General features: G+C 43.7%; 1 protein-coding gene across 1 annotated transcript; it reads right to left on the bottom strand.

Annotated features, from left to right (window-relative positions):
* Positions 1–872: 872 nt before the first annotated feature.
* LOC138665251 (uncharacterized) lies at positions 873–14,912 on the bottom strand. The gene is made up of 2 exons (XM_069752560.1): positions 14,844–14,912; positions 873–6,673 (listed from the first exon to the last, which is right to left on the bottom strand). Exon 2 carries the CDS (start codon positions 6,670–6,672, stop codon positions 4,369–4,371), a length of 2,304 nt encoding a protein of 767 aa, XP_069608661.1. The 5' UTR covers position 6,673; positions 14,844–14,912; the 3' UTR covers positions 873–4,368.
* Positions 14,913–19,641: the final 4,729 nt, after the last annotated feature.

Here is a 19,641-nt window from a genome sequence, read left to right as displayed (position 1 = left end):
GAATTCATTCCTTCTTCCCAGCAGCGTTCGCTGGAGAGAAGGAATGAAAAATCAGTTTTTTGGGGTTTCTTTGTGTGCGTTTAAAATAAAGTTCCCGGTCAGCTCCCGCCTCCCTCCCCCTGTGTGTCCGCCCGCTGGCATTAAAATACTTATAACATGAAAAAGAGGGTATATAGCCAGCTCATCAGTGATCACCGCAGGAGCACGGAACTCCGCTGCGGACAGGCGAAATGTTCATTCATGTAGAAAAAGAAATCATAGTTCCAGCTCCTTAAAACGATTAGTTTATTAAGTCCAAAATATAAAATCCAAATATCCAAAGTGAAAAAACTCCCAACGGTTCTGCTGAGATAGCAGAGACTGAATGGCAACGCGTTTCGATCGGATTGATCTTTGTCAGAGTCACAATTCAGTATGGTTGCGTCTTTCCTATATAGGGAGACTTGTCTAACCCAAACACAGATATAAGTCATATGACTACCTCGAAGGTCCTATCTTAAAACCAATACTATTACAATAAAAAATATACAAAAAAACATAATTTGGGAGGGGGATGTATCTACCATACCACACTTTATGGAGTACTTGAATTGTAACATGTATAATATCAGATTTACACACAAAGTTGATAATGGTAATATCTCCTTTTTAGACCTGGAACTTACGGGACATGTTAATCAGGAAATTGTCACCAAAACACACCATAAGCCGGTTAGGGGGAATACAATTCTACATGCCCATAGTAGCCATAGCAAGCATAAGATTAAATCAATACCGGTAGGTGAACTCACCAGGATCAAACGGAATTGCTATCTCAGCACCAACCGTTGGGAGTTTTTTCACTTTGGATATTTGGATTTTATATTTTGGACTTAATAAACTAATCGTTTTAAGGAGCTGGAACTATAATTTCTTTTTCTACATTAAAATACTTACCCAGCTCCCTCGATGCTTCCTCTTAGCGTCGCTGCTTGACCTGTATGAGCGGTCACGTGGTGCCGCACATTACAGTGATGAATATGCGGCTCCACCCCTATGGGTGTGGGAAAATATTCTGAAAAGTTCCCAGGCTCAAGTTCATATGAGGACATCCAGCAGAGGGTGCATCACCGCGACTGAAGGTAACTACAGGTCATTGACCTACATTCCATTCATTCCCCGGGGTTTGCAGGCAGGAGCACAGCTGCATTAGCAGAGCTTCTGCTTGTAAAATTAGTTAACCCCTTCAGATGGATTTACAGCGTGGGACAAGACTGATCATCGGAAGGTATGGAATATTGTTGTTTTTTTATTTTACCTTTTTTTTACAGAACGAGGGTCTTCAGGTGGATTACCAGTATAATAAAATATTACAAAAACCTGTGTATTTATTTCATTAAAATACTTTGTAATAATGTGTGTGTGTTTTTTAACCATTTCATACTATTGGATTAATAATGGATAGGTGTCATAATTGACGCCTCTCCATTATTAATCTGGCTTAATGTCACCTTACAATAGCAAGGTGACATTAATCCTTCATTACCCCATATCTGTTATGACCTGGTGGTTAAGAGGCCACACTGAAATTACCTGGTGGCTAAAACGCAACATGGAACAAGCGCTGAGAAGGTGGTATCTCTACTGACCGCTGTCCCTAATCCTAACAACACAACTAGAAATAGCCGTGGGATGTTCCTGACACTCCCTAGACACCTCGTCACAACCTCAGATATAACTACCCCTAAAGAAGGAAATAGAAAGCTATCTTGCCTCAGAGAAACCCCCAAAAGGAAAGATAGCCCCCCACAAATATTGACTGTAAAGGAGAGGGAAATGATGAACACAGAAATGAAATTAGAATTCAGCAAAGGGGAGGCCAATACTAAACTAGATAGACAGAGCAAAGGAAACTGTGCGGTCAGTATAAAAGACTACAAAATCCACGCAGAGTTTACAAAAATGAACTCCACACCGACTCACGGTGTGGAGGGGCAAATCTGCTTTCCCAGAGCTTCCAGCTAGCCTAAATAAGACATAGTGACAAGCTGGACAAAGAGACAAATGCAAAGCAATAGAGTCCAAACAAATGGACAAACAAACTAGCAAAACTTATCTTTTCCAGACAAGGACTGGCCATATGAGAAATCCAAGGGAAGAATCAAATCCAACCAAGAACATTGACAGCAGGCATGGACTAAGGCTCAGAGCAAGTTTAAATAACAAACCCAGGCAAGGCGATTAGTGAAGGCAGCTGTTCCAGCTACCTAACGGAGCAGCAGTTCCACTCGAAACCACCAGAGGGAGCCCAAGGGCAGAACTCGCAAACATACCATTAGCAACCACAGGAGGGAGCTCACAACAATATCCCACCGCTAGACGGGAATGGGAAGAGAGTGGCCAAGTGGGGTGGCTGGGGGCAGATGTTTTTAGCCAAGGGGGAGCCAATAGCCATGGACCCTCTCCAGGCTATTAATATCTGCCCTCAGTCACTGGCTTTACCACTCTGGCGGAGAAAATTGCGTGGGAGCCCACGCCAATTTTTTCCACGATTTAACCCTTTAATTTAATAGCTAGAGCACCCAAATTTTGCACATACACACTACCAACATTAGTAGTGTGGAATATGCAAAAAAAAAAGGGATATGAGATGGTTTACCATATGTAAACCATGTCTCGTATCCTGTCGGGTTTGTGAAGGCGATAGCAAAAGCCGGCAATTGAAATAATATTATATATATATATATATATATATATATATATACACACACCTATTCTATGTGTATATATCTACTCTAATCTAACCTGTCAGTGTGATTTTACTGTACACCACGCTGAATTGCCAGCAATACGCAGCATGAAAAGACACCTATTGACTAACATTGGTCCGAGTGCAGTCCGATTTTTTAATCGGATTGCACTTGTCCGTTTTCCTCGCAAGTGGAAAGGAGCCCTAACAGAGAGCAGCTTCTGCTACAATAACCTCTGTTTGGTTCAGCTGTTCCCGCTTCACCAACCTGTAACTGGCCGCTACATAGAAGCGCTGATAAAGCTGTATAGCGAAACGCGCATCGTGGCATTTCAGTAGCCACGGAAAGTGGAGTCTGTTTCGAATAAAGTCTGCAGGTAAAGTGATTTAAATTTTAGCCATACTCTAAGAGAGTGCAGATGTTTTGGCAGTTATGGATGTTTTCTCCATAAATCCTGAATGTTATACTGTATAGAAGGATACGCTGTAATATAAAACTTCTTATATACTAGTGGCTCTTGTTCAGCCCTTTATTTCCTCATTCTATATCGAGCTACATAGCCATTTGATGTGTTTTCATATACTATATCTAGCACTACCCCGTTTTATTTGTGCTTGTTTGCATGGCTATCTATATCCTTTAGGATAGATATATTTTTGGGCACACATTACAGAAGTGGACATACTATTGACTGCATCAACGCCCAAAAGATAAGTGGGCCCACTACCACCTCCAAAACAGCATCTTCTGCCACAGAAATTACTGGACTGCACAGGGGCCCTCTGTTTATGTCAGCCCTTGAAGACATGAAAATAAAAATGTATAAATAGATTTTTATTGGATCTTCGAGGCCTGCATTTGTCCACCTTGGCCATAGTGGTTTCCCTGTTATCCTGCTTGACGCTTTATATATTCTTTTATAATAATATTTGCTGTACTTTTGTAGATATTTAGGCCTTTTTTCTCTCTTTTGTGACTTGGTGGGCAGATCTTTACTTTAATCAGATTTTATTTAAAAGGAACCTGTCACGTGAGAAAATGCTATCAACCTGCAGATGTAGGGTTCATCTGTATGTTAACAGCTTTCAGAACCTGCCCGACACCCATACTTAGCGCCCCGCTGATGAAATTAAGTTTATCCCTCCTGACAGAAATCAGCATTTAGTCACTGCAGTAACCTCGCCCCAGCACTGACTGACAGCCGGCTCAGTATTAGGGCCGGATGTCAGTCAGTGCTAGGGTGCAGGTACAGCCGCCGCTCTCTATACACAGAGCAGTGACTGAAACCCAAATTCTGCTGGGAGGAATAAGAGTTAGAGCCCTGCTGCCGGGAGGAAACTAAGTGTGGGAGCTGGGCAGGTTCAGAACACCATTAACCCCATATCAACAGGTTAACAGCATTTTTTCACATGACAGGTTCCCTTTAAAAGTTGCGGAGCTTCTTTTGGGAAACCTGATTAGAAATTTTCTCTGTATATTTTGTACAAAATATATATATATGTATAAAAAAAAAAATATCAATAGAAACTCTGGAATTCTTTCAATATATTGAACAAAGAAAGCAAATGAACGTAGCAACAAGATAGTATCTAGACTGGCATGTGGTCCATGTTCATTGGTTAATCAGAAGACATCTCATTCATGTACACCCAAAGCTTCTCTTCCCATCTGCCAGTTCCAGAACATCCTTCATCATCTCCAATAAGAAACCTTGGTTGCTTGGCTCATAGACCGCACACATGAACTGCTGTTTTCTATCTCTGCTACAGACCGCCAGATGCCTTCGCGTTGCAGATCTTATCGTGGCTTTTCGGACTACGTGTTGGACTCGGTGAATGCTGTAATTGTGATGTAGACCTGCTAATCGAATCCTAGCCTTCACACTGTCCTTGATGAAGTCGCCTTTCTTTGGACGGTACTTTGAAATTGCGCTGTGGTACATTTCGATGTCACCTGGGTGACAGTAGGTGAAGAGGCGTTTTAGGTCAGTCTGCAACCTTGGATTTAGCACAATTGCTCGAAGGGAGTTGTGGGCAGCACTTCCCCAGCGAAGCCATTTCCTCCGCCTCTGTGATTTCTCGTCGGGGTCATGCTCACAACGGTGGTACAGTTTGTTGTTGGACCAAGAGTGCTCATTTGTGGTATGGTTTATCAACGAGTTCCACTTTTCGAGAAGAAGTTCTGGATTGTTATCGCACGTGCTAGCCGACCACCACAAGTGATCTCGAACAGCGCTCACCCACGCACTCAGGTCAGCACAATATTTTTTTTTGCTCGCAGACAGAACCTTTGCCCCTATGGATCTGGCCACATGCCACACATCAAACTGGTGTATCATACTGTCACAATCATTTTTGATCAGCTTCCTAATGCCAGCACATTTATCAGTACATACAATCTTAATGCCAATTTTTTTTTTCTGAAGTTTTTCCAAGGCTTTCTGAAAGGCTTCTTTCTCCAAGTGGGCAGGAGAAATGCCTGGCCTCATCTGCTCAACCTGAAAATTAAGTATTTTTTTAGTTGATGCATCCATTAGGGTGTACAGACAATATCTGGCATTGCGACCCGGGGCGTCACACTGTCCATCGCCAACTATACATATGGAAGAGTTGCCCAAAGCTGACAGATTTTTGGCCTGGTCCTTCTTCCAATAGTGTTGCACTGTTGGGAAGATATATTTCCTTTGATATTTGTGGTAGGTGGATTTTCTAATGCATTCAAGGCCCATAAAGTAGAACAAATTGTGCACCTGCCTAAAGGTGGAACCACTGAATAAAATGGACGCTGAAAGCGCGAGATTCCCTACAGGCATGCTGCCTTTTTTGGGTTGGCTTTCCCATAAATGTGTCCGGTGGTTGTCTGCACAGGTGACATATACACTAACAAAAGTTCCCACTATTTTTTTAAAGATTTTGATAATAGGCTTTCCACAGGGGCCAGGCCACTTGCAGGAGACCATATTTATCAGGGCATCGAGACACGATTCAGAAACAATAAATTTTCTTTCGGTCATGAAAGTTCTATTCATATCTTCTGGAGTCACACTTATGCCTCGTTTCTGGAGGGCATCATACGTTTCCGTTAATGTTGAAGCTTCCACTAAATCTGAGGCTTCACATGTGGGTTTCAGCTCTTTTTGGGAACTGGAAGTCTGTTGTGATCCAACACTATGGCTCTTTTCTGCCACAGTATTCTGCGCACCGATTCCTTTTTCTACTGGAGGGGACGGTGTAGTCTTTGTGGTGCGGGTGGATGGGCGAGAATCATGAGGTGGTGCCACATTGACACCTGGTGTGTGCGCTTTTGCATTGGAAACAGTATTGATATTTGGTGTTTTGCCATCACTAGTTTTCAGTTTCATTTTTTTCCTGTTAAAGGGCAAATTACACTGCGTTTTTTTGCGATAGGTCTTTATTTTATGTTCCACGGCAACTGCCCTGGTGTTCATTTTGGGATCAGTTTGTGTAGACCTGTCCCACTTTACAATGACCGACTCTGTGTTAACCCCAACGGAGACAGCTTTTGGTATACGCAGTGACTGTTGACCACAATGTTCACAAAAACCAAGTGGTGCCAAATGACCATCTCTGTCCACTTTGCGTCTTTTTCGAGCAGGAATTTTTCCATTGGGCCCCAAACTACTAGCTGGAAAACCGGGATATTGAAAAATGGTGGGGACAGCATCCTTCCTAAGAATCTTCCGCCAGCCATCCAAATGTGTGTAACATTCAGGAGCAAAGTGCTTGGAGCATAGTCTGAAGCTGTCAGTTTTTTTACCCTCATAAACCTTATTTACAAACTCGTCTAGATCTCCAAAGTCTTGTCCTGTCTGAACCAGCCATGCCTTTATCATGTTCTTGTCTTTTGGAAAAACGTGAACGATGACTCCATGCTCTTTTTGGCGACCGCCTGATGGACATCCATTCACAATGCAAACAGGCATACTGCAAAAGAAAAAAACATAATTTAAGATATATGAAATAGTCCTCAAGAAAATAAGTATTAAAGGGATCAGCTTCATGTAGGGACAGAGACCCTGATTCCAGAGATGTATCACTTTCTGGGCTGCTTTTTGCAGATCTGCTCTAGCAGATCTCTGAATGCTGAGCTCTGTGTACTCTGTGTAACCCTCCCCACTGATTGACAGCTTCCTGTGTACATCGTGCATAGGTAGAAAGCTGGTTAATGAGGGGTATACAGAGCTCATGAATGTGGAGGACTAACTAGCACCAGGTTTACTAGTCCTCTTGTCCTTCTCTTGCTGCTAAAACAGTGATTTGTTTGTTTGTTTTTTTCAAAAACACAGCAAGTAGCCCAGTGACACATGACTGGAATCAGGGTCTCTGCCCCTAGATTATGATGCTCTCAGATTAGGTGGCAAAAATCTGATAACAGATTTCCATTAAATTAAAGCCATTCTCTGCCAAACAGTCAATACAGCTGGTCACTTCGCTTTCCCAGACAGCCAAGAGGCAAAATGTCAAGGGCAAGAGGAATTTTTTGCTGTATACCTGTCAGAATACCAGAACTGTATAAATCTAATACATCTGCTGTAATAATTACACAACATTTTATTAACTCCTTAAGTGACATACATTTTCGGCATATGTCATTAAAGGGAACCTGTCACCCCCTTTTTTCAATGAGATAAAAATAGCGTTCAATAGGGCCTGAGCTGTGCTTTACAATAGTGCTTTTTTTATCCCCCGATTCCCCTCCTTTGCTGCCAAAATACCTTAGTAAACCCACCGTTATCGGCTGTCAATCACGCTGGTCCGGTCAAATGGGCATTGTGAAATCGCTGTTTCTCCCCCACCTCTTGCTTTTCCCTAAGAAATTTCTCCCCGGCGTTGACGTAGTATTTTGCGCCTAAGCATTGAAGTCTCATCTCGCGCCTGCGCATTATGCCTTGCCCAACTGTGGGCATAGCATACAGCACATCATTGCGCATGCGCGGGCTCCTCACAGTAACCTGTGTGCTCCAGAAGTCTGAAAATGCAAATTGTGATGTCCTGGATGCCGGTAAACTTTTCCCATCCAGAACTGCTAGTGTAAGATTTGTAACAAAATCGCTTATCTATCTATCTATGGTATTCCTTCTAACTTTCTTATTCCTTCTTTCTATTTATCTATCTCATCTATCTAACAGCAGATTACCTACAACATACACCCTGCGACATACACCCTGCGAAATACACACTGTGACATCCACCCAGCGATATACGTCTTGCAACCTACCACATGTGGCATGCAACATACTACATGCAATATACCACATTTGACATACCACATACGACATGCAACATACTACCTACAACATACTACATGCAACATGTGACGACATGCGATACGCAACATGCTACGACATGCAACAACATGTTACATGCTACAATATGCGGCATGCATCAACATGCGACAGCATGCGGCGACATGCGATTACATGCAACAATATGCGTCATGCTACGACATGCAACAGGCGACAACATGCAACAGCATGCAAAAACATGCAACATGTGGTGACATGCAGTGACATGTGACACGCATGTTGCAACGACATGCGACAACATGCGACATGCAACGCCATGCACCAACATGCAACATCATACAACATGTGACAGCATGCGACACACAACATGCACCATGCAGCAACATTCAGCGCCATGCAACATGCGATGACATGCAGCAAAATGCGCCATGCAACATATAATATGCGACATGGGATAACATGCGACAGCATGCCGCGACATGCACCGACATGTGACAACATGCAATGACAAGCAACATGCGACATGCACCATACAACACATACATACAAAAATATATATATATATATATATTACACACATACAGTACATTAAACAGAGTACATACTCACCATCACGTGTCACTTTGATCCCCGAAGCCAGTGTCATCTGTAAAAAATATTAAAATAACAAACAACCTATATACCCCCTGTCCGCAAAAATCCACTGTAAACAAGTGTCCCTCGACGATCTCCCGTGGAGAACAGCAGCATCAGCTGATGTGACTGCTCTCCAGGGGCTCCAGGACTACAATGATGGAAGGTATGCTTCCCCAATGTATTCCCCACAATGTATTCCTACGCCCCTGTGAGAAAATAGTCCCTAGTCTCACTTTTGGCATTGCTGGGTGAGACATTTTCCCACGCAGCAAATGCCATAAAGTGAGACCAGTGAACTAGAGTAACCTCAGTGATGCACTGCAGGAGCCATTGCCTCCTGTCAGTGTGTCACTGAAGGTCCTATAGAGCAGTGACATCACCCGATGTCACTGTTCTATAGGGGAGATCGTCGTGGGATACTCGCTGCTAATTGGACTACAGCGGACAGGGAGTATACGGTTTATTATTTTACGTTTTTGCGGGCGCTGAAGTATGGTAAGTATGGTGTGTTTTATTAACCCTTTATTACTATTGGATTAATAATGGATAGGCATCTTATTGACGCCTCTCCGTTATTAACCCGGCTTAATGTCACCTTACAATAGCAAGGTGACATTAACCCCTTATTACCCCATATCCCACCGCTACACGGGAGTGGGAAGAGAGGGGCTAAGTGCCAGAATTGGCGCATCTTACAGAAGCGCCATTTCTGGGGCGGCTGCGGACTGGTCATTATCCATTATTAATCCAATACTAATAAAGGGTTAATAAAACACACATTAGGAAAAAAGTATTTTAATATTCTTCATTTAACCATACTTCAGCGCCTGCAAAAAACGTAAAATAAACCGTATACTACCTGTCCGCCGTAGTCCAATTAGTAGCGAGTGTCCCACGACGATCTCCCCAATAGAACAGTGACATTGGGTGATGTCACTGCTCTATAGGACCCTCAGTGACACACTGACAGGAGACAATGGCTCCTGCAGTGCATCACTGAGAGGTTACTATAGTTCAGAGTGTCACTTTCTTGCAAAGCTGCCAGGGATTTTTCCAAAACAGCAGTGCCAGAAGTGGGACTAGGGACTATTTTCTCACAGGCGCGTAGGAATACATTGTGGGGAATACATTGGGGAAGCATACCTTCCATCATTGTAGTCCTGGAGCCCCTGGAGAGCAGTCACATCAGCTGATGCTGCTGTTCTCCACGGGAGATCGTCGAGGGACATTCGTTTACATTGGATTTCTGCGGACAGGGAGTATATAGGTTGTTTGTTATTTTAATATTTTTTTTTACAGAGGACACTGGTTTCGGGGATCAAAGTGACAAGTGATGGTGAGTATGTACTCTATGTTTAATGTACTGTATGTCTATATGTATATATTGTATGTGTTGTATGTTGCATGTTGTATGGTGCATGTTGCATGTCGTCGCATGCTGTCGCATTTTGTCCCATGCCGCATGTCACATGGTGCATGTTGCTGCATGGCGCCACATGTTGCTTGTCGCATGTTGTCGCATGGTGCATGTTGTTGCATGCTGTCACATGTTGCTGCATGTCGCCGCATAGTGCATGTTATCGCATGTCACATGTTGTTGCATGCATGTTGCTGCATGTCATCGCATGGTGCATGTTGTCACATGTCGCATGATGTTGCATGTCATAGCATATTGTCGCATGTCGCCGCATGGTGCGTGTTGTCGCATGTTGTCACATGTCGCATATTCTTGCATGTCACATGTTGCTGTATGTCGTAGCATGGTGCATGTCATAGCATGTTGTCGCATGTTGCTGCATGTCATCGCATGGTGTCACATATTCTTGCATGTCGCCGCATGCTGTCGCATATTCTTGCATATCATTTTGAGGTTGCATGTCACATGTTGAATGTTGTATGTTGCATGTCACACGTTTTATGACGCATGGTGCATGTCGTATGTTGCATGAAGCATGTATTATGTTGCATGCCACATGTGGTAGGTTACAAGTCTTATATATCGCTGGGTGGATGTAACAGTGTGTATGTCGCAGGGCGTATGTTTTAGGGTGTATGTCGCGGGGTGTATGAGATAGATAGATAGATAGATAGGCGATTTTGTTACAAAACTTAGGGTACCGTCACACAGTGCAATTTTCATCGCTACGACGGTACGATCCGTGACGCTCCAGCGTCGTAACAACATCGCTCCAGCGTCGTAGACTGCTGTCACACTTTGCAATCTACGACGCTGGAGCGATAATTTCATGACGTATGTGCGATGTAGAAGCCGTTGGTTACTATGCGCACATCGTATACGATATATGTTACACCATGCAATCATGCCGCCACAGCGGGACACTAGACGACGAAAGAAAGTTTCAAACGATCTGCTACGACGTACGATTCTCAGCAGGGTCCCTGATCGCAGGAGCGTGTCAGACACTGCGATCTCGTAACTATATCGCTCGAACGTCACAAATCGTGCCGTCGTAGCGATCAAAATTGCACTGTGTGACGGTACCCTTAAGCTAGCAGTTCTGGATGGGAAAAGTTTACCGGCGTCCAGGACAACACTATTTGCATATCCAGACTTCTGGGGCACAGAGGTTTCAGTGGAAAACCGCTAGAGCTGAATGCACTGCACCACTGCAAAGAAAGAGCGCGATCTGTGCTATTCACAGATCGAGTTACATCAGACACGCTGAGGGGCGGGAGGGGGGCTTGAAACAGTGATTTCACAACGCCCATTTGACCGGATCAGCGTGATTGACAGCCGAAAACGGCGGGTTTACTAAGGTGTTTTGGCAGCAAAGGTGGGGAATCAGGGGATAATAAAAGCACTATTGTAAAGCACAGCTCAGGCCCTATTGAACGCTATTTTTATCTCATATTGAAAAAACGGGGTGACAGGTTCCCTTTAAGCAGAGTATAAAGCCGGCTCAGAAACTTGACCCGGCTTTATTTGCAGCAAATGCTGGCTGTGTTGCATAGCGGACATCTGTCTGTAATTTAACTGCAGCAATCGGAGAGTGCAACAGTTTAACTATTTAAATGTCGCTGCAAATCTCTGACAGTGGCATTTAAATTACTTCAATTCCAATGCATATGCACCACCTCTCATCGGTCCCCTGCTAAGCAATAGCAGGCAACTGATGGATTACCATGGCAGCTGGAGGGCTGGAGAAAACCCCCAGAATTGCCATGTTAGTCTTCCCTAGAAGCTCAGCCTCAGGCATAAACCGGCAGAACCAGCCACATGGCAGAGCTTCAATTTCACTATATATTGCAATGTTGTGTTAGTATAAGTGATCAAATGTCCGCAAATACAAGTCAATAAAAAGGACTAAAAATAAAAACTAAATAAAAAGTTGAAAAATCACTCCCTTTTTCCTCATAAAATATAGAAATGAAAACAAGCATATTTAAAGGGAACCTGTCATCCCCAAAATCGAAGACGAGCTAAGCCCACCCGCATCAGGGACTTATCTACAGCATTGTATAATGCCCCCAATGTATCCTGAAAGATGAGAAAAAGAGGTTAGATTATACTAACCCAGGGGCGGTCCCGCTGCAGTCCGGAACAGCGCCTCCCATCTTCTTACGATGACGTCCTCTTCTTGTTTTTACTTGCACACTGCAGTACTTTGCTCTGCCCTCAACAGAGCAGACAAAGTACGCCTGTGCCGGAGCCGCAGCGAAGACAAGAAGAGGACGTCATCCTATGAAGATGGGAGGCCCCGGACCGCGACACCCATCGGATCAGACCGCCCCTGGGTGAGTATAATCTAACCTCTTTTTTCTCATCTTTCAGGATACATTGGGGGCTTATCTACAGCATTACAGAATGCATTCCAGAATGCTGTAGATAAGCCCCTGATGCCGGTGGGCTTAGCTCATCTTCGATTTTGGGGGTGACAGGTTCCCTTTAAACACTGTTATGTGCAATAAAAGGCCAATCAAAATATAAACCGTACATTAAAAGCTAAAAAAAAAATTGTAACACTAGAATTGCTCTTTAATCTGTGACCACACTTCCCTAAGATATGACATTTTGATTGCTCTTTATTGCATATGTACCTCAAAACTATATATAAATATCCACAGAAGTCACAAAAACAATCTCTAATCGATGGAAAAACAAATTACAGGTCTCAAAAAAGAATACTTATATTTCCCTCCCCCCCCCCCAAGTTTCAGAAATATTTTTACCTACCATTAAAATAGAAAAAAACTAAATATACGGTATTTGTTATTGCCATAATCATACTGACCTGGAGAATCATGTTGCCATGTAATTTTTATGACACAATGATCACTAAAAAAAAAAAAGAAAAAAAAAAACACCCAAAAAAACCAATGGCGGAATTGCACTTTTTTTTTTTGCAATGTCACTAGACTTAGATATTTTTTTAATCGTTTTCCAGTACATAGTATAGTAAAAGAAAAATACAAATCCTGGGGCAGAGTATATAAACACAAAAGATTTTCAGGTGGGCTGAAAGTGCTTAATCAAGGTTAAATCGAATGAACATAAGCACTGAAATGGAAAAACAACATGCTGTGCATATGAGCAATCTCTATAGCTTCATTTAACCATTTATAAATACACAAAGTGGTTAAAAGAAGTGACCTGACAAATCTTAAGGTGGGTCTAGATTGTTTGTAAAGAAAAGAAAAAAAAACAGGCCACATTTCCTGAAGTGTCTTCTGCTTTAAAGGGAACATGTCATCAAAACATTTTTTTTTCAACAATTGAAGAAACAAACTCTGGGATAAGCAGATGCCTAAAAGACGTAGTGTGCACATACCCTGAGGGGTTCATATTAAAACCTATGCGAAATGAGCTCATCAACAGATCATACATATGTGGCCAAGGTGGGGAGTTTTGATGCAGTGAGAAGACTGCAGTCTGCTCCTCCTCGTTATAACAAGCAGATACAAGGGGAACACCACAGTCTACTCCTCCTGTGCTGTAACAAGCAGGACACCACAGTCTACTCCTCCTGCGCTATAATAAGCAGATACAAGGAGGACACCACAGCCTGCTCTTCCTCGTTATAACAAGCAGATACAAAGAGGACACCAGTCTACTCATCCTGTGCTATAACAAGCAGCTACAAGGGGGACACCACAGTCTACTCCTCCTGCGCTAGAAGAAGCAGATACAGAGAGGACACCAGTCTACTCCTCCTGTGCTATAACAAGAAGATACAAGGAGGACACCACAGTCTACTCCTCCTGTGCTATAACAAGCAGATACAAGGAGGACACCACAGTCTACTCCTCCTGCGCTATAACAAGCAGATACAAGGGGACACCACAGTCTACTCCTCCTGCGCTATAACAAGCAGATACAAGGACACCAGTCTACTCCTCCTGTGCTATAACAAGCAGCTACAAGGGGACACCACAGTCTACTCCTCCTGTGCTATAACAAGCAGCTACAAGGACACCACAGTCTACTCCTCCTGTGCTATAACAAGCAGCTACAAGGGGACACCACAGTCTACTCCTCCTGTGCTATAACAAGCAGCTACAAGGGGACACCACAGTCTACTCCTCCTGCGCTATAACAAGCAGCTACAAGGGGGACACCACAGTCTACTCCTCCTGCGCTATAACAAGCAGATACAAGGGGACACCACAGTCTACTCCTCCTGCGCTATAACAAGCAGATACAAGGACACCAGTCTACTCCTCCTGTGCTATAACAAGCAGATACAAGGAGGACACCACAGTCTACTCCTCCTGCGCTATAACAAGCAGATACAAGGACACCACAGTCTACTCCTCCTGTGCTATAACAAGCAGCTACAAGGGGACACTACAGTCTGCTCCTCCTCGTTATAACAAGCAGCTACAAGGAGGACACCACAGTCTACTCCTCCTGTGCTATAACAAGCAGCTACAAGGACACCACAGTCTACTCCTCCTGTGCTATAACAAGCAGCTACAAGGGGACACCACAGTCTACTCCTCCTGTGCTATAACAAGCAGCTACAAGGACACCACAGTCTACTCCTCCTGTGCTATAACAAGCAGCTACAAGGGGACACCACAGTCTACTCCTCCTGTGCTATAACAAGCAGCTACAAGGGGACACCACAGTCTACTCCTGTATTACGAGGCTACTACACTACAGTCTACTACGCCTGCACTGTAACCGCAGACAACACCCGCTCCGCCATTTGCTTCCCATACAGTTTAATTAACAGTATTACTGCCGTTACCTGTAGTACTTCCTCACCGTGTCGACTCTTAACTTGTTACCCGGAAGTTAACGTTCTTCCATCATTGTGTGATGACGTCACTTCCACAGTAGACCCCGCCCTCTGAGGCAGCTCCGCGCTCCCACAATGCCCAGCGCAGGAGTCCGTGTGTTACAGCTGTGTTATCCTTTATGCCATCGTGAACACACGAGGCCGGCGGTGCGGAGCATCAGGAGCAGCGCCATTTTGTTGTAGACCACTGACTTCCTGTCAGACGGCATGTGGCCATTCAGTGGTACTGAGCGCACTGTTCCCGGATGTGACTTCCGCCCCACATCTGCGTTTGGGAGATCTAGTGGTAAATAGACTTAGTCTCCATAGCAACGGAGCGTGTTAGAGCAGGTTGTGTTCCGGCGCCTTGCACTGTACTCAGCGCTAAGTGTGGTGCGGAGCAGCTGTATATCAGCCACATAACATGCCACTGCCTAGTACCGAGCTGCAGCTGGTTTCTTATTAGACATTTCTGTTTTTTTGCAGGTTTAACAAGAAAACTCACAATAATAAAATACAAAGCAGGGAGGAGGCCTGACGTGACTGCACCTAAAAGCAGCTACAGAACCTATAAAACTGATTCGAAAATGGGCATCAACGTGGGCACCAAACGGCATTATCGAAAGGGTTAAAGGACCTTGGGCCACTGATTTCACACCAGCATTACATAGATAGTGACGCCCCGCACGGGTTCTGGGCACCAGAGCTGGCATCAAAATGGGCAAATGGCAATATTAACCAGAACTGAGTGATGCTTTTAAAAGGGTTAAATGACCTTGGGCCACTGATCTTATAGCACCAGCACAAAACCGGACCCACAGCCAAAACCAGAATTCTGATGTTTTGAATTTTTTTTCTCGTTATGCCGTATAGCGATCGGGTTCATTCTTTTTTTTATATTGATCGGGCGATTCTGAACGCTGCAATATCAAATATGTGTATGTTTGATTTGTTTTATTTTCATTGAGGTGAAAGGGGGGTGATTTGAACTTTTATTTTTTTAATATTTTTAACCCCCGAGGGTGGTTTGCATGTTAATGACCGGGCCAATTTTTACAATTCTGACCATTGTCCCTTTATGAGGTTATAACTCTGGAACGCTTCAACTGATCCCAGTGATTCTGACATTGTTTTCTCGTGACATATTGTACTTCATGATAGTGGTAAAATTTCTTTGATATAACCTGCGTTTATTTGTAAAAAAAACAAAAAACGGAAATTTGGTAAAAATTTAGAAAATTTAACAATTTTCCAATTTTGAATTTTCATGCCCTTAAATCACAGAGATATGTCATGTAAAATAGTTAATAAGTAAAATTTCCCACATGTCTACTTTACATCAGCACAATTTTGGAGCCAACATTTTTTTTGTTAGGGAGTTATGAGGGTTAAAAGTTGACCAGCAATTTCTCGTTTTTACAACACCATTTTTTTTAGGGACTACATCACATTTGAAGTCATTTTGAGGGGTCTATATGATAGAAAATACCCAAGTGTGACACCATTCTAAAAACTGCACCCCTCAAGGTGCTCAAAACCACATTCAAGAAGTTTATTAACCCTTCTGGTGCTTCACAGGAATTTTTGGAATTTTAAAAAAAATATGAACATTTAACTTTTTTTCACAAAACATTTATTTCAGCTTCAATTTGTTTTATTTTACCAAGGGTAACAGGAGAAATTGAACACAAAAAGTTGTACAATTTGTCTTGAGTACGCTGATACCCCATATGTGGGGGTAAACCACTGTTTGGGCGCATGGCAGATCTCAGAAGGGAAGGAGTGCCGTTTGACGTTTCAATGCAAAATTGACTGGAATTCAGATAGGACCCCATGTCGCGTTTGGAGAGCCCCTGATGTGCTTAACATTGAAACCCCCCACAAGTGACACCATTTTGGAAAGTAGACCCCCTTAGGAACTTACCTAGATGTATGGTGAGCACTTTGACCCAAGTGTTTCACAGAAGTTTATAATGTAGAGCTGTAAAAATAAAAAATCATTTTTTCACGAAAATGATCTTTTCGACCCAATTTTTTTATTTTACCAAGGGTAACAGAAGAAATTGGACCCCAAAAGTTGTTGTGCAATTTGACCTGAGTGCACTGATACCCCATATGTGGGTGTAAACCACTGTTTGGGCGCATGGGAGAGTTCGGAAGGGAAGGAGCACCATTTGACTTTTCAATGCAAAATTGACTGGAATTGAGATAGGATACCGTGTCACGTTTAGAGAGCCCCTGATGTGCTTAACATTGAAACCCCCCACAAGTGACCCCATTTTGGAAAGTAGACCCCATACGGAACTTATGTAGATGTGTTGTGAGAACTTTGAACCCCCAAGTTCAAAGTTCACTACAGTTTATAACGCAGAGCCGTGAAAATAAAAATTCTTTTTTTTTTTCACAAAAATTATATTTTAGCCCCCAGTTTTATATTTTCCCAAGGATAACAGGAGAAACTGGATGCCAAAAGTTGTTGTCCAATTTGTCCTGAATATGATACCCCATATGTGGGGGGGAACCAACGTTTGGGCACATGGCAGAGCTCGGAAGGGAAGGAGCGCCATTTGGAATGCAGACTTAGATGGAATGGTCTGCAGGCGTCACATTGCATTTGCAGAGCCCCTGATGTACCTAAACTCCCCCCACAAGTAACCCCATATTGGAAACTAGACCCCCAAGGAACTTATCTAGATGTGTTGTGAGAACTTTGAACCCCCAAGTGTTTCATTACAGTTTATAACGCAGAGCCGTGAAAATAAAAAATCATTTTTTTCCCACAAAAATGATTTTTTAGCCCCCCAAATTTTTATTTTCCCAAGGGTAACCAGAGAAATTGGACCCTAATATTTGTTGTCCAATTTGTCCTGAGTATGCTTATACCCCATATGTTGGGGTAAACCCCTGTTTTGACGCAAGGGAGAGCTTAGAAGGGAAGGAGCACTATTTTACTTTTTCCACGCAGAATTGGCTGGAATTGAAATCAGACGCCATATCGCGTTTGGAGAGCCCCTGATGTGCCTAAACAGTGGAACCCCCCCAATTCTAACTGAAACCCTAACCCAAACACACCCCTAACCCTAATCTCAGCCATAACCCTAACCACACCCCTAACCCGAACATAACCCTAATCCAAACCACACCCCTAACCCCAACACACCCCTAATCCCAACCCTAATCACAGCCCTAACTCCAACACATCCCTATCCCTAATCCCAAACATAACCCATACCACACCCCTAACTCTGACACACCCCTAATCCCAACCGTAAATGTAATCCAAACCCTAACTTTAGCCCCAACCCTAACTGTAGCCTCAACCCTAACTGTAGCCCCAACCCTAACTGTAGCCCCAACCCTAACTGTAGCCTTATCCCTAACTTTAGCCCTATCCGTAACTTTAGCCCCAACCCTAACCCTAAATTTAGCTCCAACCCTAAAGGTACCGTCACACTCAGCAACTTTCCAACGATCACGACCAGCGATACGACCTGGCCGTGATCGTTGGAAAGTCCTTGTGTCGTCGCTGGAGAGCTGTCACACAGACGGCTCTCCAGCGACCAACGATGCCGAAGTCCCCAGGTAACCAGGGTAAACATCGGGTTACTAAGCGCAGGGCCACGCTTAGTAACCCGATATTTACCCTGGTTGCCATTGTAAATGTAAAAAAAAAAAAAAACACATACTCACATTCCGGTGCCTGTCACATCCCCGGCGTCCGCTTCCCTGCACTCCTCCTGCATCCTGTGTAAGCGCCGGCCATAAAGCAGAGCGGTGACGTCACCGCTGTGCTCTGCTTTACGGCCGGCCGGCGCTGACACAGGATGTAGGAGGAGTGCAGGGAAGCGGACGCTGGGGGACGCGACAGACACCGGAATGTAAGTATGTAGTGTTTTTTTTTTTACATTTACAATGGTAACTAGGGTAAATATCGGGTTACTAAGCACGGCCCTGCGCTTAGTAACCCGATGTTTACCCTGGTTACAAGTGAAGACATCGCTGGATCGGCGTCACACACGCCGGATTCAACCGTTTGGCAGACTCGAGATAAATCAAATTCTTGTGATCCGTCAAGACCACCACGCGGTGCTTGGCTCCTTCAAGCCAATGACGCCACTCCTCGAATGCCCACTTCATGGCCAACAACTCTCGATTGCCAACATCATAATTGCGCTCAGCAGGCGAAAACTTTCTAGAAAAGAAGGCACATGGTTTCATCACTGAGCCATCAGAACTTCTTTGCGACAAAACAGCCCCTGCTCCAATCTCAGAAGCATCAACCTCGACCTGAAATGGAAGCGAAACATCTGGCTGGCACAACACAGGGGCAGAAGCAAAACGACACTTCAACTCTTGAAAAGCTTCCACAGCCGCAGAAGACCAATTGACCACATCAGCACCCTTCTTGGTCAAATCAGTCAACGGTTTAGCAACACTAGAAAAATTACTGATGAAGCGACGATAAAAATTAGCAAAGCCCAGGAACTTTTGCAGACTCTTCACAGATGTCGGCTGAGTCCAATCATAAATGGCCTGGACTTTAACAGGGTCCATCTCAATAGTAGAAGGGGAAAAAATGAAACCAAAAAATGAAACCTTCTGAACTCCAAAGAGACACTTTGACCCCTTCACAAACAAAGAAGTCGCACGAAGGACCTGGAACACCATTCTGACCTGCTTCACGTGAGACTCCCAATCATCCGAGAAGACCAAAATATCATCCAAATATACAATCAGGAATTTATCCAGGTACTCTCGGAAGATGTCA

This window comes from Ranitomeya imitator, chromosome 2 (genome assembly GCF_032444005.1).
Source record: "Ranitomeya imitator isolate aRanImi1 chromosome 2, aRanImi1.pri, whole genome shotgun sequence".
NCBI lineage: Eukaryota > Metazoa > Chordata > Amphibia > Anura > Dendrobatidae > Ranitomeya > Ranitomeya imitator.
This window is presented reverse-complemented; position numbering and strand designations above follow the sequence as displayed.

Coding starts and splice junctions, on each gene's coding strand:
- LOC138665251 (XM_069752560.1), bottom strand. CDS start 6,672: ATGCCTGTTTGCATTGTGAATGGATGTCCATCAGGCGGTCGCCAAAAA.